At 45.3% G+C, this 22,670-nt stretch overlaps 1 protein-coding gene across 3 annotated transcripts in view; it reads left to right on the forward strand.

Annotated features, from left to right (window-relative positions):
• The window catches only part of SAC3D1 (SAC3 domain containing 1), a 142,944-nt gene extending 134,348 nt beyond the window's left edge, over positions 1-8,596 (forward strand). For all 3 annotated transcript variants that reach the window (XM_069645087.1, XM_069645086.1, XM_069645088.1), the window contains exon 3: positions 7,501-8,596. In XM_069645087.1, coding sequence (XP_069501188.1) covers positions 7,501-7,970 — 470 coding nt within the window. In that variant the 3' untranslated portion in view covers positions 7,971-8,596. The remainder of the gene's footprint in view (positions 1-7,500) is intronic.
• Positions 8,597-22,670: the final 14,074 nt, after the last annotated feature.

The raw sequence follows: 22,670 nt of genomic DNA on the forward strand, positions 1-22,670 counted from the left end.
CCCGACAAGGGAGCCGGGACAATAGGGCAAGGCCCAGGCGCCTGTACAAAGGAAGGCATAGTGGGCAGGGGGGACTGTGTAGAGGAGGAGGAGGAAGGCACAGTGGGCAAGTGAGCCTGGCTAGAGGGGGAGGTAAGATTAGCAAGGCGAGGGAGGAGCCTTTGGTTGAGGACCCTGAACCATGGTGGTTCAGTTGAAATAGACATTAATAATGACTCTGGAGATGGTGTAGCGGTTGAGGAGGACCTCCCAGCAAGTGGCACCATTAATGGGAGAAGAGACGATGGGAGAGAGAAAGCAGACCATGTAGCAAGTCCATAGCTCAGGTGAGTTAACGGAGAAGAGGATGTCAGTGACAGTCTCTCTGGTGGAAGCCTTGACATGGGTGTCTGCAATAGGAAGGCCTGGGTTGGAGGCCAGAGTGTCCTTAAGTTTCTTCCGACCAGATTTAGTGATAGGAGAAGGATAGGTGATAGTGAAGCAGTTGGAGAGGATAGGAGAGATAGATAGCACCATGGTAGGTAGAGTTGGAGGGGGGAGACACTTGCAGGGCTGAAGCACTGATGCACTTGGAGGTGGGGGGGAGTAAGAGGGAGGTGAGCCTTGTGGGAACACAGACAGCCGCAAAGCACGGATAAAATCGGATAAAATCAATTATCCAGCAGGGCAGGTGAATGCAGCAACACTAGACAGGCTAAATTCTATTTTAAAACAGCACAGGTGAATGCTGCAACACTAGACAGGCTAGACTCGATTTAAGAACAGGGCAGGTGAATGCAGCAGCACTAGACATGCTAGCAGCAGAACTAGACAGGCTAAATTCGATTTTAGAACAGGGCAGGTGAATGCAGCAATACTAGACAAGTTAAAACTGGGCAGGTGACACATTCCGTTCCTGGCAGGGCTAGATAAGATGAATGGCAGATCAGGTAAAGTGTGAAACCGTCCAGTGTGGGGGGAGGGAATAGAAAGCTAGTTGAAGGAGTTGACCTTCAGAAGAGTGTTCGGAAGTCAATTTCTAGTCTTGGGTCCAGGGAACCTGGTGGTTTCCTCTGCCTCCTTTTGTATGTGGGGGGTGGGGCTGTAGCAGAGGACCCAAAGACCCTGCTAGATAGAGCCTTCGATGTGGGCCTTTGTTGCTGGTGCCGGCTTCCGCCTCCCGTTGTACCAGATTGGTTAATGAGAATTTCTGAGGCCAATCAGAGTGGCCCAAGTGTAACGAGGGCGAGAAGCCAGTGAAGGGGTCCCAGTGCGGCCATCTTAGCATGCAAATAGGCAGGCAGAGGTCGCAAAGATGATTCTTTTCTTTAAAATAAAAAACATGATGCACTCGCTTTCATTATGTTGAAAATGCAGGAATTGAGCCGTCTCGTGCGCACAGTAAAAAATGCACATAGAAAGCACAACAGTACTTTTAAACAGAGCACTTTACTAAACGTGATGCTATTGGAATCACAGGTCTTCTTCAGGGGGCGGGTGGCCTTACCTTCATGATGGCTCCAGGGGGAGAACAGATATAGAGCGGCGGTAGGATACACAGGGGTACAGAGGAGGGATATAGCTTGAGTTTTTTTCTGAATTGTGGGAGCAAGTCTGATGCTGACGGGGAAGAGGGTCCATAGTCTTGGGGGCGTAGACAGAGAAGGCTTGTTTTCCTTTTTACAGCGGCAGATTTCTACTCTGCACGTGCCCTAGCTTCTGGTGATGCGCTGTCTGCTGGAAATGCTGAGTTTTTCCGCAAGGTAGTTGGATGATGTGAGACAACCATGGTATCGAGAGACACAGACTCAAAGATGTTACTTTCAAAACCTTTATTTACTAAGGTTCCTGGGTTGGTGTAATGCCTAAATGGCCCTAACACTAAAGGGATGGTTCCCTTAACTGATAAGGGCTGTGGAAGTCTGACAGTCCAAAATCAGTCTGTGTCTAAACCTATGCTTGCCCTCACTCTTTGACAAAATGTGTTAGGAAGTCTCTCAAAAGAATGATATAGTGATTCAACAGAAAATGGGAAACCAAGATTGGTTTCAGGTCACTTTCTCACCAGGTGTGGGTTGGTCGGCTTCACAAAAATGAGTTCAATAAAAAAAAGGGCTGTTCAACAGACCTCCTCCACAGTTCTTGTCACAGTCTTTCACTTTCAATGTCTTAAGTTCCTTGGTATTCCCTTCCCCAAGCTTTAGCTCTTCCAAGTTCCAAAACACAATCAAAAGAAATATACAAAGTTCCTCTGCAAGCTTCTCGGGGTTCCTTTCCCCAATCTTTTACTCCTTTAGCATCAAAACCATTAAGAATTTAACCTGGTTAGGCCCCTCAGGGTACCTTTCCCCAAGTTTAGGCCTCTTTTCTCCAAACTTCAATTCCTTCAGTATCATAAAATAAAGTGTCTTCACTTTGTGAGGGCTCTCGGGGTTCCCTTCACCAAGCTTAGGCCCTTTATATTTCAAACACAAGTTCAGCTTGTTTGGATGAACCGTTCCTTTTATACACAGTTCTTTCACACGCACTTCGCAGGCCCTCCTGGATTCAAACACAGGCTCAGCTCAGCCCTCTGAGGGTTGCCTTCCACAAGCTTAGGCCCCTGTTTGTTTTAGACCCAACTTAGGCTTGTTAGGATGTACCTTTCCTTTTTTATACAGTTCTTCATACACATTTTACTTTTGGGCGTAAAGTCAGAAACTTTCGAAACGGCCAGTTCTTTACTTCTCCTAGGCATGACCACTCCGATCTGTATCCCCTTTGAGAAACCTGAAGGTTTCTCCCTAGCTAGTCCCTGGGGATCTGTCATCCAGGTGGCCAGGACACGGCCATCGCTATTGGATCCAGTTCCTGGGGTGGACCAGTGAGGGAGGATCATCTGAATGGGAGGCCCTCAGGGAGTGGAACCCCGACGGGTGAGACACGGTATCCCCCTTCCCTTTACACCCTTTCCCCATCCTCTCACAGAGGACATTCCAAACCACTGCCCCCCTTTCTAACTCTTAACACTTTCGCACAACACAAAGGACAACGGACTAACACCAGAGCCGTTTACCTGACATGTGCCAATACAAGGATGAGGCAATTGATCAGAATCACACACATCTGACAGCCCTTTCCCTTCCCCACTGAGATAAAAGATGGAGCCAGAGAGCACAGTACGAACAAGGCGAGCATGGCAGACAGCACGACGGGAGAGCTACCACGTGGCAGTTCAAGAGAAGGAGAAAGGCGGCCAGAATCGAGAGGGTGGTGAGAAGAGAAGTGGGCTTGCCCTTTTCGGCCCAGACCTGCAGCACCTTCGTGGAAGAGAGCCTAAGGCTGCGAACAATAGCACAGGTTTCCTGCAGCAGATGTCGGAAATACACGGGCCAAGCCTATGCCTATAGGCAGGAGCGACGGAAGCTCCTGCGCCCGTGGTACCGGCCTCGACTCTAGAGAAGCCAACATTCAAGCGGTCCATCACAGCTGGTGAGTTGAGGGGAGAGCCTATGAGAACCTGTGTTGAGTGAGAATCGCAAAGTAGCAAGTTTTGAACCAAAGCTGATGAACTTTGAATGAACTGTTAAAAGTGTGAATGGGGGACCAGCTGCAGAGGAAAAGCGGGACCACATGGGTGCTAATTCGAGAGACTCTGGTCGAGTCCCATATGAGAGAAACTACAAGTACCAGAAGGCGATAGGAGGGCCGGCGAAATAGGTCAAAATAGTCATACAGAGGGTCAAGCAAAATCCCTGTACAAGACTTTGATCTACAAAAAGGGTGAGAGAAAGGGAAGTGAGTCTCGCAGTGAGAGAAAACATTGAGAAACCAAGAAAAGAAATCCCGCGAAAGGCAAGGAGGGTCCGAACCCGACCGAGGGAGGTCCTGGGGTGAAGTGTCACCCAAAGTTGATTGATGAAGGAACTGTGATTATATTTTGCAATACAATTGAGAAGGGTCAGCACCCAGAAGAGGGGGACCCAGGGGTGAACCCATCACCCAGCGAACATTGGAAAAGAACTTTCATTTGTTAAAGGAACTTTTGTTTTGTTGTTTGAAAACGTCAGGTCCTCGAAGGCAAGAGACTTTCAAGTGAAACGAGACTTGGCCATCAACGGCCCTGATAACTGAAGCTCGAGGGTTAAAAGTTGAACTATCATCTTGTGCTAGAAAAGGCCGAGAGGGTGTCCTGAGAGCTGCCATTAGAACTGTTGTCTCGTCTGGAGAAGCCCAAGACTGTACTGTGCTTCAAGCTCCCATCTTACCCCGTGTCCAAAATGTGGGTGAGACCCAGGCTACTGCATCCTGACATATTATTTGAGAACACTTCTTTCATTTCTTGACAACTATCCCACACCCCTTTTTATATTAGTTGTGAGGTTTGGCAATAGGTTTCTTAGTATAGGCCCTTTTATTTTGACACAACGCCACTAGAACTGCCTTATATTCATGTGATGGTTGACGCTTGCTCCCATCTTAGATTTAGGTTTAGATTAGGCTTTTGTTTCCAACCTGCATACAGCATTTTATTGTTCAATAAACGCCCATGAACTGTGATCACTTGTGTCTGTCTTACTTGTTGTCACCATGAGTTCCTCACACCCCTCTCTTTATTCCTTGCTTTCTTTTTTTTAATCTTTTGCCTTCAGGTGCTTCCGGCACCCCTTCTTGTTCTCCTTTGTTTCCTTTGCTGTCTTCTCGTGCACACTTGCAAATTACTTGCCCTCTCGTGCACAGTTGCACCTTTCTTGCTTTCTTGTGCTCACTTGCACCTTCTTAATGTCTTTACTTTCTGTCTGCGCCGCTAGAGCCTTTTCCTTGCACTTCTTGCTTTCTCGTGCATACTTGCGCTTTTCTATATTTTCTCTTCTCTGCTCCTTGCCGCTCTACGAGCTGTCTCCCGCTTCTTTCACCTTTTCGCTTAATGCTGCTTTACGAGCTTCGTCTAGTTTCTTTCACTTTACCACTCAGTTCTGCTTTTCAAGCTTTCTCTAATTTTCCCACTCCTTGGCGCTTCAACAACTGTGTCTTTCTCCCGATCTGCTCCAGTCAATCGCATGCTCCCGAGTTTCTCTCACTGACATGAGACTCACAGAGCAGTGTCGCGTTGACGAGCGGTCCCTCTGCATACATGGGGTTGAGGTGAGGGTCTGATCACCTGCCCCTCAGACACCATTGGGACAGGCACAATTCCCAAAGGAACAAGCACTTTTCTGACCTCCAACAGCAAGATGCAGGGTGCCTCGGCTCGCACCGGCTCATTGGAGACACGGCTTGCTAGCCATGCTTTCGGGTCTGTTGGGAGAGCACCCCTAGGTTTCTCACAATGACTTGAGAGCGAGTGCCTTATAGATGATGCAGCAAGACTTGAAGGTGATTTGTGCGTGCAATGGGAGCCAGGGAAGGTTGATGAAGGCCAGGGTGATATGATTGTATTTGTGTAGACCCTTGATCAGGCGTGCAGCCACGTATAGGACATTTCTCAGGGGTACAAGGGACATAAAACTGTCATGATAGCTAGTGCATCAGCTCGTTGAGGGACAGGATTTGGCAAGCAGAGTGTGACATTGTCTTGACCTAGCAGGATCTGGTGAGTGTCCTGAAAACAAACCCATGCCCTATTTAGAATTATTGTTCCAAAAGGAATAGTATAAACATGAGTGATAACTCTGGCCAGGCTTACAGTCAGGTGCCTCACAACCTGGGTCTGCTATGTGATGGAGGTGACAAACGTAGTGATCCCCTGTTTACGTCTGTAGAACATAGGTGCACAATTTACAGCTGGCAATCCTTAAACGGCCCACCATGTGCTTGGCCACCCGCCGCCGGTTGAACTTTCATAATGAAGTGTGGCCCACGTCAAACAACACTAAAAGTGGACCGCACTTCATTAAGAAAGTCTGTGTTTTGTTTGGGATCCTTGCTGGCCCTCTATTGGCGCAGTACATACACCACGTGGCTGCATGCCTTATGAAGCACATGGTGCTTGTTCAAAGCCAATGGTGGACCAGAAATGTGGGACCACCACTGGGACTGGATGAATGGGCTCTTCTCCCCTCACCATTGCCGGAAGAATCTCACCAGTCTCTCCTCGCCCACTGTGACCAGCCTTCCTTGTCTTCGTCTTCACCCGCTGCTGTGAATACCCTTGCAGGTCCCCCCACTTACCTGTCATCGTCAGCATTGTCTCCCCATGCTGGAGCCGGTTCCTGGAGTCTTCGTCTCTGGAAGCTCCCAAGGCAAGCTTTTGGCTGAAGCTCAGGGTTTGGGGTGGGCAGGGGCATAAGGCTGTGCTGCACCACACTGCGCTGCTAGCATCCTTTTCTGAGCATCACAGAAGGCGGATGGTTGTGGTTTCTCCATGGCATGTTACCTCCCCCCTTTTAAAAGTATATGCCCAGGTCAGGCGTTCACCCAAGATGGGATGCCAGGGCTGGTCCCTTGACATTTTTGGGTTGCCGCCCTCCATGTGATTATTCCCTCGGCCGGCAAGTGATATGTGTGTTTTATCATAAACCGATCTCCTCCTTAAACTTCATTAATGTCCAACTGTATTTGCTGAATCACATCAAGGAGCTGAAAGCAGGGTACAAGATGTCTGTTATTATTGAATACCTTCTGTAGAGGTCTGTCTTTGACCAGCAAATGCATGTTTAAAGTGACAAAGCCTTTTGTTTGTGAACACTGTTGCCTTCCCGAAGAATCTGTGCCTAAAATCAGCCACACTTTGGGGCTCCATTCTGTGACAAAATCGGGTTTAGATAAGCAATGGTTGGAGAGGGAGAGGGTTAACAGCTGCAGATGATCACAGGACAGGTCTATTGGCCTCTGCATTGTAGAACAAAGAAAGGCAGCCAGTCAGGAGGGGGAAGTGGGTGGAAGAGGGTCCCATACTAAATTATCATTTTAAAAAGATTTCTTTGGCAGTCACAGGAGGCCCCCAAGGTGTGGGGCCCCATTTCAGTTCCAAGAGTTGCAAGGTTCAAATAAAGTTCCTCATAACCCATCCCACCCTTCCCTCTCGAGCATGTGGTCTTGTTCACTTCTGGAATATATAGCTTGCATGCTGCTGGGGCGTGGGGGTGCTGGCGTGGTTGCCTGTGCTCACACTGTGTATACAATGTTTTAGCCCAGTTCCAAGTCAGTTTTTGTTCTGAGTTTGTTAATAATGCATACTAACACCAATGCCGTGAAGCATGGTAATAAGCACTATGAAAAACGATTTCTTAAATGTGCTGCAGAATTTAAAGTATAAAATAGTAATACGTGTAAGAAGTACACCACAAAATGCCAGTTTGTCCCCCCACGTGTTTGTTCTAAACGTCTTGAGGGGGGAGTCACAAATTCGACCACCGCCCCCTCCGACAACACCACATGAACAGTCCAGCCCACTGTAGGCAGGCAGCCCTTATGTATAAAACCTTGGATGACTCCTGGCTTGCATATATTGTCTTAAGGAGCTCTTGCGTGTACTGCTGGTAGCTTGTTTTGAGATGTTTCTAAATGGTTTGTGCATCTTCTTTTATTTTTCTTCCACAGGATCGCTGGAGGCCCTATACCAGTCCTTGCTACTTCCCTTGCACATCCGGAAATCACCCGAAGTCTGCCTGGCAATGTCAGTCAACCGGGCCTACCTGGAGGGCAACTTTGTGCGCTTCTTCTCCCTGCTGCGCCGGATCTCTGTGCTCCAGGCATGCGCAGTCCATCGCCATGTAGCAAACTGTCAGCGGCAGGCACTGCGCATCTTCAGTCATGGCTACAGCAGTAAGAACTGCCTTTATCCATTGGAGCGTTTGGCGCAGCTGCTGGCTCTGGACAGTAAGTCGCAGGCTGCCAGTCTTTGCCAACGCCACGGACTGACCGTTGTCAGTAACTCTGTTGTCTTCCTCCGGGCCGCATTTAAGGACCCCGGGCCCGTACTCCATGCCTCCTCTTATGAACTAGTGGGCAAGAAGCTGGAAACGAAGACGTGGGCGGAGATCATCAACGAGCCCTCTTTGCAGCTGTAGTGTTGACTCTCCCAGAGTTATCGGCGAGTCATACTCTCCTTTAGATGTTTACATTGGATGTGTTGACTACTTTTCCACTCCTAAACAGCTTTATTGTCCCTCTCTCCAATTGCCAATGGACATGCACATGGAGTAATGAGCAGGGCCGCAGCTCTGGGATGGGTTGGACAAGGATTATGTGAACCATTTGGGTTTTGTGAGTGAATTAAGAAAAGTTCTTGACACTGCCTCCCAACGCCAACTGTCATACTTGAAGAACTGAGTAAAAAATGAATATCAGCAACATTCTGTGACAATTGTAAACCTGGTAATGCTTGCAAGTGGGTGTTCGGTTGTGCAGGAAGCTGTTTGAAACCCGAATCCAATACATACTTGTTTTCCCGTTGGTATGCAGGTGGTTGAATGGACTCCTCTGTCTCTCCAAACAAGAGCAAATACTATGGGGATATTTGCATCATAACCTTTTGCTTTAGCATCAAACTGTCTCTCGGTTAGCGAAGGTGGTCAAATGAGCTGCCCTTTTTATTTTTGTTGCTCGTTCCGCAGATTGTCTGTGCTACCTGTCGATATTTGATGTTATTTTTTGAAATATTTCACAGAATAAATGCTGCATTCATATAAGGAAACCAGACCCTATCAATTTAGTCTTGTAGATATACACATGATGGAGCTAAAGAAAAGACTTATTCATAGACCCACAAACATTTTCTCAAACAAAAATCTAGATATAAAAATATACATTTTTTATTTTGAAATACACAATTTCATACATAGTTTATTCTTTTTTAAAAAATATAAATACAACATAATAAATGCATAAGCCTAGAAGCAGGTAGAAAAGGACGACCACATATAACACATCAATGTAAAATACAAAACATACATTACACATTTGATTGAAAACAACAACACTGAACATCAAAAACCTTTAAAAACGTTTGTTGCGTTCTTCACATAACCCAACATGTTTCTGTCGCATTACTTTTTATTTTCTGACATTCATCAGGGGATTCTGTTTCTTAATTTCAATCCTGTGAAACACGACCACTTTTATCCTGGCAAGTGGTAAAAATGGTTGAAGATTCTTATTCACTGTCTATAAAAAAAAACATATAAAATAAATACACATTTGTGAGCAACTTGTTCTGACACCACCACATGATTCTCATTTTTCACTAACTTATTTAATCAATAATTGCTGTGCATTTCTTAATTAATAGGAAACCCTTTTACAGTCCCTACCGGACACCATAACACGAACATCTGCTATATATAATACCTTCAACGTTCCATGTTCAAAAAATCCAATTACTGGAGGATGAAATTTCCAATCCGGTGAAATCGGACTCCACATGATTCCTCAACACACCCCTTTTCAGTGGCCAAAAAATGCTGCCACATGCTTCTCAATAGAGAAATAAAGTGTGTTTAATTTCGTTTTTTCTTGATTCTGAATAAGAGGTTTTATGTTCCTGCAGGGAAGCTGGGCGGCTGGATGTTTATGCTCACAAGCTACAGTGAAGGTTACTGTCTTTCATTTCCAGCACTCTAGATGAGTAGAACCACTCCATAGAAGTTGGGTGGGAAGCATTATTTATTTATTTTATTTCAGCATGGGTTCCTCTTTAAAATACCAATTTCCCATCTTTCCTCAAGCACTCCCTTGTGCAACCCCTCCTTAAAAAGCCTACTGCCGATCCTACCTGTCTGGCAAACTATCGCCTGGTCTCTATCACTCCTTTCCTGGGCGAACTCCTGGAAAAGCTGGCCATCTCCCAGCTCACTCTCTATACTGAATCTATTGGTTGTCTCCATGACCATCAATCAGTCTGGCTTCAGAGCAGCAGGAGGCCCAGAAACTTCTCTCTTGAACCGAATACCTACATTTCATCGAATGAGAAATCTTCAATTTTTTTTTTCTTTTAATTTGGTTGGGTAAGTGGTTACATTTGAAAACATAGATGGGGCTGGGGTTAGAGTATAGGATAAGGTAGGGGCATGTGGGGGGATGGGGGGAGATCTCCCCCGCATTATTAAAACAAAATTTGAAGAAAAATAAATTCGAAGATTTCACCATTGGGAGAAATGGATTCAGTGAAATCACATAAATCCCTCCTGAACACCCGTGAAGATCTGCTCATAAATCTCGATACTAGCCTTCCTTCTGCCCTCATCCTCCTTGACCTTTCTTCTGCTTTTGACAGTCAATCACACCATCCTGATCACTCAACTCCGCGAGAACCTGGGCATCACCGATCCGGCCCTGCAGTGGTTGTCCTCCTTGACCGACCCTCCAAGGTCCAACTTTGGTCTTTTCTCTCCACCACCTCGCTCCACATGTGTTCCCTCAATGTCTACTTGGCCCCTTTGGCCCACCTTAACCCTACCTTCTCCTCTAACTTTCAGTGTTATGCAGAAGGCACTCAGCTCCCTTTCAGGCTCCCCTCATCCTCCTCTCCTCACTCGCACATTCCTGATTGTCCGCGATTCAGGAGTGATGCGCCTCTAATGATTTCTGCCTTAATGCCAGTAAGACTGAGATCCTTCTCATTGTGACTCCTGCTCCCGCTTTCCCTCTCTCACTCTGGCCGCCCTCCTTGGGCTCTCTTTCTTTGCCTTCCTGTGAGGCAAAACACATTGGTGTCATCATCGACTCCACCGTCTCCTTCTCTACGCACATCACAGGCCTTGCCAAGAATGCCCACTACAAGCTGCACCTCCTCAGAGGTATTCTTCCTTTTCTCACTTTCCCCCAGATGTTCACTGTCTCCAGAGCTCTGGTTCTCTCTAGGCTGGACTACTGTAACAGCCTCTTTCTCAATCTGCCTTCCTCTACTCTCCACCCTCTGCAACTAATCCAGAACAGGACTGCAAGACTTGTTCTTGGCCTCAAGCCCAGGGACTGTATCTTTCCAGCCCTCAAATCTCTCCACTGGCTCCCAGTGGCTGCAAGGATCAAGTTCAAGACCCTTTATATAAACTAAGACTCTTTCTCCATAAGACCAAGACCAGAAGGTATGTAGTTTACATGTTGGTTTATTCTCTTATTTATTAAGTAGAGAAAGCACTGGGGGCATCCATCTAGCCCAGCAGCTTAGGTCCAACTGGCACCAGTAGAACCCTGCCCACCAAACATACATCAACATTCCACCAGAGTCCCAGTGACATCACCATACCAACACTCCACCTAGAATGTTAGTGACATCACCACTATCACAACACTCATAGCCATAATCAATCACAGCACAGACTATGACATATGTCCCTCTCTTCAACCAACACCACACTCACAGTCATAATCACTCACAGCACAGATTATGACATATATGTCCCTCTCTTCAACCAACACTCATGGCCATAATCATGACCAGCACATAATATGACATGTACCCCTCTCTTCAATAACACCAAACTATACCCATTATGGAAACCCACCATAGTGTAAATTACCAGAAAATTATAGCTCAGAAACCATTTGTTTTTACTCCCCCTGAGCCCAAACCACTACACCCCAAGATCTAACCCAGATCTTAAATGGAAAACCGACAACTAACTCAACCACAAGCTCTCCCCAGAACCTGAGCCCTCTCAGCTACAAACCCGCTGAATAAACCATGACATGGAAGAACCAACACTCCGCTATCATAATCATGACCACCACATAATATGACAACCCTCTGCATCATCCACAAGGCCCTCTGGGGCCAGGGCCCGTACTACATCCAACTCTTCCTAAACACCTTCCTTCTCGAGCCCTTCGCGCAGCCACCTCCAACTCTTTGAGCGTCAGGCACTTCTCCAGGCAGAGAGTGGGGGTAGATCTCTATTCTCTGCAGGTGCGTCCCTCTGGAATGGGCTTCCCTCTCAAACTTGAGCCGGACCACCTGAAGTTTCAGAAGTAGCTCAATGCCTTTCTTTTCGCTGCTTCTTCTTTCTCTCTCTTTCTTTCTTTCTTTCTTTCTTTCTTTCTTTCTTTCTTTCTTTCTTTCTTTCTTTCTTTCTTTCTTTCTTTCTTTCTTTCTTTCTTTCTTTCTTTCTTTCTTTCTTTCTTTCTTTCTTTCTTTCTTTCTTTCTTTCTTTCTTTCTTTCTTTCTTTCTTTCTTTCTTTCTTTCTTTCTTTCTTTCTTTCTTTCTTTCTTTCTTTCTTTCTTTCTTTCTTTCTTTCTTTCTTTCTTTCTTTCTTTCTTTCTTTCTTTCTTTCTTTCTTTCTTTCTTTCTTTCTTTCTTTCTTTCTTTCTTTCTTTCTTTCTTTCTTTCTTTCTTCCCCCCCCCCCGACTGATAGCCTGGCTACCCTCAGAGTCTCACTGGGTACCAGGCTCCTCCATGACCAGTCGCCTCTACACTGCCTCGGGGTCAGTGTGCTTAAGGACTGTAACCCAACAGTCCCTGTTGCACGATCTGAATGACATAAGGCCTACTAAGATCCTTTGTTTGTCCTCCCTATGTCCCTCCCCTGTCTTGTCGTGCCTAGAAACCCTTGTGTACAGTTGTGTTATACATGACTTATATCAATTGGCAAACAAAATAAAGACAGTGTGAATTATACAGCTATTGGTTTGTTTACAAAACCGAAAAACAGGATTTTCAATAATTGACTAAAAGCTGGCCAATCATACAAAGCTAGGGTTTCAGACTGTGGCCATTTTGGGAGCTAGGGTCAACTAGAGAAACTGTTAGCAAGTAACCTCACAACCCCTTGCTACCTTACTGGCATGCATATGTTTAATTGTATATTTGATTTACGGGTTTAGATGAGGTTTTTCTTTCTAAACCTTTGCAAGTGCCAGAGAAAGCAGGGTAACGTTATTTGTTTGTTATTCCAAGCTATGACTCTGCTCTGTTTCAAATGCTATTCTTGCTTAGGTTTTCCCATCCGACAAGCTGTTCTCTAATGGAATGTTTGTTTGTCGGTTCCCAAATCTGAAGGCATTGTGATGATTCAGAATCAGGGCTCGGACAACGAGGCATAATTCGTAAGTGTTTTTTTTTCTTTCTGTAATGTCCAAAACAATCTATCAGTATATCGGCTCAAACCCTATTCGAATGAAAAAGTCAAAAGCTGCTTGTCAGGATGTCTTTAACAGTGGTCCTCTGTCTAAAATCCTACTTCAACCTATCGCTGTCCCTACTTCCCTAAACAAAAATACAATCAATCAAACAAAAAAAAAAAAAGTAGAAAGCTTTTGTGGAACTTTCAACTTAAGGGGCCTCTGTGGAACTATCAACTGAAGAGGCTGGCTGCTGACTCCTGATCCCAACCTTGCCCCGGTCAGTAAAGGCCTTTGCCCATAGTTCCAGTTCATGAACGACAGTTCCTGGGGTGTCAGGAGATTGTCTAGGTTCTCTAGCCTAGGTATCGCTCCGTCTTTGGTTCTATGCGATATTCCTGCATTTTGAACTCTGAACACCTAAAAGACAGATTTTATTTTGGTCTAGCCTCAAAATGCACAAAATCATTTTTTTTACCCCCGCTCCCACCACATTCACCCACCTCTCCCTCACATGCACACTCCAAAACAAAAACCTTACTCCCAAGACGTTCCTCATCATCATTCCTCACTCGTGTGCGTCGCAGGGAGCAGCTGTCATCCCAAAAATGGCCTGCGCATGGAATGGAATGTCGTATCGAGCAAGGTAATTGAGGGGCGAAGGGGAGGAGTGGATAGGGTGCTTTATTATGGGCTAGGGATGTGGGTAATTGGGGTTTAAACGAATCAGTCTTTCTAAATTGAGCATAATTGTAGGCGGGTTAAAGAAAAAGAGAAATTCACTTAATAGCCCGTCTTTTCCCATCCTGAGCTTTCTTCAGTCTTTCTTCCTTCTCTCCTTTTTGGGGTTCATTCTCTCCCACTCTGGGGCCCTTCTTGTCTCTCACCCCACTCTGGGGTTCTTTTCTTTTGCACACTCCCCACTCTAGGGTATTTGCTGCCTCTCCCCATTCTCGGGTTCTTCTCTTTCACACTACCGACTCTGGGGTATTCACTGTCTCTCCACTTAGAGGCTGTTCTTGTTTGCGCTCACTCCTCTGGGTGTTTGTTATATCTCTCATCACCATGGGGCCATTCTTTTTCACATTCTACACTCTGGGATATTCGCTGCCTCTCCCCACTGTGGGGTTCTTCTCTTTTCCACCCCACTCTCTGGGGTGTTCACTCTTTCTCACCACTTTGGGGCCCTTTTCCTTTCCACCCACACTCTGGGGTGATCCCTCTCTCCCCCCGCACACCACTCTGGGATCCTCTTTCTCTCTTCCCCACCTCCATTGGAGCCACTGTGCACCTGTCTGCCTTGTGCGTTGCTCTGCACTAGGGGCATGGTCTGTGCGGTTTGCAGAGCCTCTTACCTGCCTTATCCGCTGTACTCCCCTCTGGTTATTCGAGGCTCTCTGTACTCATTCTTGCAGCTGATCAGGCTAGATGGAGTCGCTTACGTGACCTTTCAGCTGGGCTTCGCACTGGCCCTCGGAGGTCCCCCTGCCTCGCTCATGCAGCTTCTAGGCAAGGCAGAGTTGCTTATGTGACTGTTTACATGTGCTCTGTGTTGGCCCTAAGAGTTCCTTGGATCCTCTCTGGGCTACTGTGGCTGGCCTTTCGCTGCGCTTCTCTTCCTCTGGTGGGCATCCTATTCCGGGACGCTAACACCAGCATCTGTCTCTCGCTGGCCATACCTCCTTCGTGTTTGGCGTTGTTAAGTTCTGCAGTGTCTGCAGAGACTCCTCTGCGATTGATTGTCCGTGCAACGTTCCTCCAGGGATTTGGTTCACCTCTGCTCAGGTTCTATAGGTAAGGGCAGAACCCAGGTCAGCCATTACAAAAGTGTGTGTAGGGCTATAATAAATCCTAGCTGCTAGATACCCTGCAAAGGTTTTAGTAACTAAGGTGGAGCAAAGGAGACTTATACCCCTCTAGGTGTCCCTGTTCACTAGGTGAGAGCCTCCTCTAGAGGGGTCCCGCTTAACCTGTCCCATAGGGTTAAGCATAGTGGGCGGACCTCCCTGGTCCCAAAAGGGGTGGCTCCCCTTTGTGGGGGAGATGATGATCTCCATGCATTCACCGCATACCGCTAATGTTGGATGTAGGCCCTCTCCTAGGGCTGCTGAACTCTCGGTCAAGACTCCTCCCAGCCAAACCCTTCCTCCGAACCCTTCCCAGGATGACAACAGGGGAATAAGTCTCCCTCGTCTCTTCATTGGGAAAAGAGTGAAGAAGCGCTTGAAATTCAGGGAAAGCGGTGCCGATAATCACCTCCTGACAAAGCCTGGAAAATATTGCCACTTTTAAGTGAGTTGGGTCTCTCGGATTTCTAAGGTCATTGGTATGTTCAGATAGACCATGCATACAGGTAATTTGTACGGCCTCATTTGAGTCTATGGTATTCGGAGAGACATGGCCCAACTGGATAGCTGTCTCCTTACTGTCGGAATCAATCAGGGCAGTAGCCATATCAGATTGATTTTGATTTGTTCTCGGGCCTCGAAGGAGCCGGTTTTACAGAAGAGGACATTAGTTTCCTCTGATGGTCCTAACATGGTCTGAATTCTTGTCCCCCTCCCCCCGCCCCCTTCCCAGTCCTCTGCTTCATACCTATGGGAATCGCTACATTTCCCATCAGCCTTGTAGTCCTTCTGACTACTTATTTGCATTTGAGGCGCGTAAGCGCTGACTTGTGAGGGACCAGCCGGTCCGTGTCACGTTTGGGAGCACTCTGTTTATTTTCACACTACATACGGTCAGACCCTGAAATTAAAAGGCTTTTTGTGCAATTCCTTGCCTGATCTTTACAGAAGTATGTTGTATCAATACTCTGCTGAGGGTATGTTAAGATTAAGAACCACTACATGTGGGTCCATTACACTTCGCGTATTGGACAAGATTCGGATCTGGGTATATGTATTACAAAAACAGGCCAAAACGCAGTTGGAAGCAAGTTTTCTCATTGTGCATCACTTATAAATGCTAGGTCTGCTGTAAGAAAAGGCTGTTGCACTTACAATACTGATTCAAACCTTTCAACTGGACATTCTTTTTGTGACTATAACATGGTTTACAGACAATTTATCATACTTTCACCTACTAGTCCCAGATGACTTTCAATTTAAATGGGTGAATAGAGAGATGCATACGGGGGTGGAGTTGCTATTCTGGCTAAATTATATTTAGATATACTGACCTCTCAAACTTTGAAGTGGGGTTTAGATTCAAATATTCTTGCTTGTACATGTGGTCTCGCCCCCAATGACTCATGTCACATAATACTTTGTTTTAGACCACCTAGGTCTCCAAGTAGCTTTTTAAGCAACTTGGATACTTATCTGGGCACAGAGGCATTATGTCACAGAAAACGTGTTATTCTTGGTGTTCTTAACATTTGGTGTAACAGCCTTGACAATGTCGACTGTATACACCTTAACGATATATTACCATCATATTAATTGGAGGTACTATCCATAGATGCAACCCATTCTGGAGGGCATTGTCTGGATCCAGTCTTATTCAGAGGGATACAGCTGTCCCCATTATGAAAATGTCCCAGTGTCATGGTCAGATAATTTTTTAGTTACATTTTCCATGGCACTCTCTGCACCATCTGTTGGCAGTAGCTTGGTCAATAAAACCACAACCATTGTGCCAAAAGAAGAAATTGGACCTCTTTACTAGTGAACAGCTATTGATTCATGTCAACCATGTCCAGCCTGATCTCAACTGTGCAGAAGTCTTGTGCGATTATGGATGGCTTACAAAAGAACCGTGACGTAATTGCCCCTATTCATAGAAGGAGGGAGGAATAAACATAGCCCTTGGTATAACCATTCATTAAAAAGATCTAAACAACCTATTGAAAAAGAGATAAATTATGGCTTAAAACTAGAGACCCTACAGATCGGCTAAATGCCAAGTCCGTCTTGAAAACCTATCAGCAAGACATCCTTGCTGCAAAGTCTGTTTTTATACAGAAACAACTCACTCTGGCAGAAAATAAATCCAAAACCCTGTTCTCCACCATCAGGAATTTTGTCTCGCCCTCTTGTACTACCCAGAGCCTTCCCCCCCTGTCGCCTCAAATGGCTAATGAATTCAATGTCATTTTTTTTCTCATAAAATCATAAATTCGTACGAATATTGACTGTCAGTCACCACATAGTCAGGAAAGGACTACTAATGTAGAAACTCAATTGGATGCAAAAGCCTTGTCTGCCTCCTTCTCTTTTTCTCCTGTTAGTTTGCAAACAGTTGTATCACTTCTGGAAAAAATTAAACCTACAAACCTTATTTATGATCCCAGTCAGGCATATGCCAGCCTTAAGTGAGATCGTCCACTCTCTAGTCAACGCCTCATTGAGTTAAGGAAGTGTCCCATCTGAGATACAAAACTCGTACCTAACCCCATGCTTAAAAAAACATATTTGGACCACAACATCCTATCTAATTATCGGCCAATTGCTGGCCTACATTGGTCCTCAAAATTTCTGGAGAAGATAGTGACAACACAGCTTCAGAGCTCTGTAGAAGAGCATGCCATTTGGGATACATACCAGTCAGGGTCCAGACCCTGAATCCACTCTGGCCACATTGTGGGACGATATCTTGAGGGCTGCCGACAGGGGCGACATTAACATGCTTGTTTGTTGGACCTGTCGCCAGCCTTTGACACAGTCGATTTTAAGACCTTCCTTTTCAGATTCTCCACAGTTGCTCATGTATCTGAGGGGGCTCTGGGATGTTTTTTTTAATCTTTTCTGTCGGGCCAAAAAACAACAAGGCCAAATTGGGCCCATTTCTTTCAGACCTTCTGCCAGTGGTGTGTGGAGTGCCTCAGGGATCCACCTTGTCCCTCCTGCTTTTTAATGTGTACATCTGCCCGCTTTTGAAACTCTTTCCAAAATGTACAATTTTTTCTACAATATCATTCATATGTGGATGATACACAAATCTATGTGCGGTTAACAAGTACAGCGGATGCAACAGCTCGTGTTTTACAATGTGCTGAGGCAATCAAAGCCTGGATGCTGGAGAATAAGATGCAGTTAAACCCCTCTAAAATGGGGATTATCGTATTTGGCCCAAAAGAAAAATTGGCCAATCTCATACCAATCTTGTGTCCTCTGCTTTTCAATGTCCAGACTGCCAAAAGTCAAGAATCTTGGCTGTATCTGGTAAGCTAACATAAACTGCGATAGTCAGATTAATCAAATTATTAAAACAGTTTACCATCAGCTCAAACTGTTGAAACCGCTCATGTCTCTTATTCTGGACAAAGATCGGTGCTCTGTGGTCAGTGCCTTTGTTAATTTAAGGCTTGACTACTGCAACTCCCTTCTCCTGGGTATTCCCAAATACCAGGTTCAGCGATTGAAGTATTCATTGGCTCCCTGTACAGCAGGGCATTTTGTTTAAAACCCTGCGTCTTGTTTTTAAAGGCATTAATGGTTTGGCGCCAGCCTACCTTTCAGCTAAAATTGTTGCCCATCAACCAGGTCGACCGCTGAGGTCCTCGGAGGGGCACCTACTCGTGGTTCCATCCTCTTAATCAGTTGGCTATGGGAGCAGATGTTTCTCATGCAAGGCTCTGCAGCTTTGAATAACCTTTCTTTTGAATTAAGGAGAGTGGAATCACTGGAGGTGTTTAGGAAGAACCTTAAAACGCACCTTTTTCAGTAGTCTGGTTCACTAGTGCTGTCTGTACATCATTAAATACCAACTGCGCCCAGATGCATCTTTTTGCTTTGATCTTTGGATATGCGCTCTATAAATGCCTTTTCCATTCCATTCCATTCTTACCAATCTCCATGGTTTCTTCTTGTTTGTTCTTTGGGCACACTAGGGCAAAATGTCCTTCTGCCGCATTCGGGTCGAATGGATTTCCCCTTACTTCCACTAGCTTCAATTATCCCATAAGATTTTATAGTGGGAAGTCCAATAGGTTTTATTACAGACTTCTCTCTCTTCTTCAAGAGAATGTCAGGTGGATTCTCTTTAACTATGAATGAGGTGTGGGGGGGGGGGGGTTTACTGAGCTAACTAACTTAAAAGGCCCAAGAACCCTTCTAGGTTCTTGGGCCTTTTAAGACGTGGTGTTTAAGAAGCTGAAAGGCATCAGAGTGTGCTTCAGCAACCTGGATAGTTGTCTCCAAAGTAGGTTGGTAAAATTGTACTGTTGCCCTTTGGAGGGGTGTGGGGTGTAATGAGTTTATCAATTTCTCAATGGCTAAGGTTTCGAGAACCTCTGGTAGAGCTTTTTCCTCAACCACTGACTTATCTGGTTTTGGATTTTCCCTGCCAACTCCATGAGGGTTTCATTGGGGAGTAGACTGAGGGTGTGTAATCTGCATTTGTAAAAGGGCTCTCAGTCCTGCATACTTTATTTAAGAGGGTCTTGTTAATTTCCTGAATGGGGGTAGTCCCATTGGTATTGATGTTTTGATATGCCAATTGTAACTCCCCCTGAAGTAACACTCCAGACAATAGGTTTTAAGGGTGTCATCCAAGTGAAACTGGGTGGCCAAGTGTTCAAAGGGTTGTATACTAATTGACCTTTTCACAATTGACCTCAGGAGAATTGACCTAATTTAGAAGGTCAATTATGACCTATATGCGGGGGGGGAAACCCCCGCAACTTCCGACCCAATCCAAAAACCCCTGCAACCCCCCACCCAATCCCCTTATATTATTTATAATCCAAAACCAACCCAATACATATATAAGGTCAGTTGTGCAGAAGGTCAATTAGGACCACCATAATCAGGCCAATTGTGCAAAAGGTCAGTTGTAAAAGATCAATTCGGGTAATACCGTTCAAAGTCAACAAAATATGCACTCCGATCGCCCCCCTCACGATAGGGCTGTAAAACTGCATGGGGAAGATGACAAACAGCTGGGGATCCTCACAGTTAATCTAGTGCCTCCTGATAGCTTTTATCTGCCTTTTACTGGCTATCCCAGGAGGGTTTCAATAGAAGAGGGACTAGCCATATTTAAAGGAGTAGTTTGGTCAGAAATGTTATTGGCCCAATCGATTGGGCATGTGACGCAGAACCGGGAAAATAAACACACACATCCACAACAGACACAAAACGATAAAAACTGTTTATTTTGAAGAAAACAGCAATAGCCTAGAGCGTAACAAGTGCTTTTAATTTTGACATAACGCTGAAAAGAGGTAATTAAGTCCCAAAAATATTGGTAACTTTTTCCAATAGAGGTTATAGCTAGCAACATCGCATGGTTCTCATTTTTTGTTTAACTGTGAACTGGATCTTATAATGCTGATTCCGTTCATCGATCGATTAACCCCAGTCTTTCTGTGAAGAATGCAAAGTTATTATCTGCCATCACCAATTTCTGATCTAGGCACAATGGCGTTCCATTACAAGTGAATAAATGAGTGCTTTCAATTTCAAGTGCAACACTTTCACATACACATGTTTTCAGAACCTTTAGGCTGCCATGGTGCTCCTTCTTACTGCAACTTCAAAAGGACAGATTGGTGTCAGGCGTTCGTCCCAAATAAATGGTTATCACAGATGTGTTGATGATTATTGTCCAATTGCGGTTAAAGAAACTGTCGGCCGGTAAAAACTGTACCCATGACAGGTGCACATCAGTATAATAGAACTATAGAACTATGGAAAATCGAGAATGCAAAAATATATTTCAGTACCCAATTTATAATTGTATATACACAATACATATTTATGTCAACTAGCGCATCAAATTGAACATTCATCAGTCACAACGTAAATGATGTGGAATACAGCACACCTGCCATCCTTACTTGCATGAATATTATTTAAAACATTGCTTACATTGGGTCTTATGTTTCCATTCTGCCTATGTGACGATGACCAACCGCTTTGAAAGACAGATATCAGTAATAGAAACGTAACATTCCTACTAAAGCTTTCTATATAGTGAATCTTATCACTTCTTTGTGGATATTCAACATATTTTTTTTTTTTTAACTTTGTTTTTATTGACATAATACATATAAGGTAGGGTGCGCAAGCAATCCCTGCCAGTAACACATTGAGCAAACATAACTGCCTGTATTTTTTAACATTTTAGTCCCATCCCACCTCCCGCCCCGTCCCCCCCAACTTTTTCAACATAAACCCCTTCCCTCACCCCCCACCCCCCAACTTTGCAACATACCAAGTTTTGAGGTTTTTTTTTTTTTCCGCAGGTTACAGAAGCAGCAGTGAGAACTTTCGAACAGCGTTATATGCACTCGTTATACCATTTGACACCGTGGGAGCAGCGCGGCTCAGAGCGAATTGATGGACAGGCTCCAATTCTAGGGCTGGCGCTGGGGTAAGCCCGGGGGACACATATTGGGAACCAACGTTACAGTCGCATAGAGACACAGTCATCGTGGAGGAGAACTGCTGTCCATTCCTGTGCGAACTCTGAGGCTTTGTCGTTTTTCACTGCCGTGAGTTTTTCATAAGTAAATATAGCCCTTAATTTACAGAGCCATTCCTCTTTAGTTGGTGCTAAGGGGCTTTTCCACTTTTGGGCCAATGCTAGCCTCCCCGCCCTCAGCATGGCCCCGATGACCCTCGGGAATGCACCTTGTTCCGTTTCCGGCATGGGAGTACCCAGAAGGATTTCTAAGGGGAGAAGCGATGGACAGAATCCTTCTATGTCCTTGATCCAGCTGAGACGCTCCGACCAGTACACCTGAATAACCGGGCATCCCCACCACATATGGAACCAAGTGCCTTTTTGGTGACATAGCCTAGGACAGTAAGGGGATACTTCTGCGAACATTTTGGAGAGGGTGGCTGGGGGGCGATGCCAGGAGTGGAGAATCTTGAAACTATGCTCCATGGCTGCGGTGTACAGAGTACCGGTAAATATGGTTTTGAAGACTGCCCTCCATGTATGGTCGTCTAACTCCATGCCCAGCCTTTCTTCCCATATACGCTTGAAGGGTTGCCTATCCTCCAGATTAGCTATTATCAAGGTGCTGTAGAACTTGGACAGGGAGCCCTTTCGGGAGACACTTTTAGCTATTACTTCTTCAAAGGGGGTGAGGGGGCGGGCTAGTATTCAACATATTTTGACCTTCAAATTGTTAGTGTGGTGGATTCAAGGACACATAACAATGCAACCCTTTATCCAGCGTTCACAGCATGTCAGAAGGTGTTTCGTTTTTTGAAACACATGCAACAAAATTGAACAATATGAATGGCATGCTGTGCAGTGAAAAACCATGAAATATTTCAAGTATCCTACATATGAAAATCTTTTTACTTCCATTTCAACTGTATCAATGCGCCTAGTCCCAGATATTTCAAAGATGACCCTAGGTGAGGTGCAGTCAGGCCCAAATTTCCCTAAACTTCAACAGGACAATGCATGAAAAAAATAAGTGTAGGGCAGTTTTTGGGCCCAAAGTGGCCCAAAAGCAGTGAATTAATATAAAGAGATGGCACGAATGGACCGGGAACAGAGGGGGCAAGGGGTGATTTTGCACCAGACTGGATGGACTGTTGCAGCCAAGTCAACACGTGCAATGAGCAACAATAAACAGAAAAAAAAGTTTACATCACTAAAATTCCAGCATGCCTTGAATTAGTGCACTTTTGAAAGGCTTACTGGCTTCTGTGTATATCTATTCCAGCAACCATATTGATTTCTGCATTGATGCATGTGCACCTGGTTGTCCACCACATGTGGGCCTCCGCAGTAAGATGTAAA

The sequence above is a fragment of the Ambystoma mexicanum genome, chromosome 2p (genome assembly GCF_040938575.1).
Source record: "Ambystoma mexicanum isolate Mex_15411 chromosome 2p, UKY_AmexF1_1, whole genome shotgun sequence".
NCBI classification, from domain to species: domain Eukaryota; kingdom Metazoa; phylum Chordata; class Amphibia; order Caudata; family Ambystomatidae; genus Ambystoma; species Ambystoma mexicanum.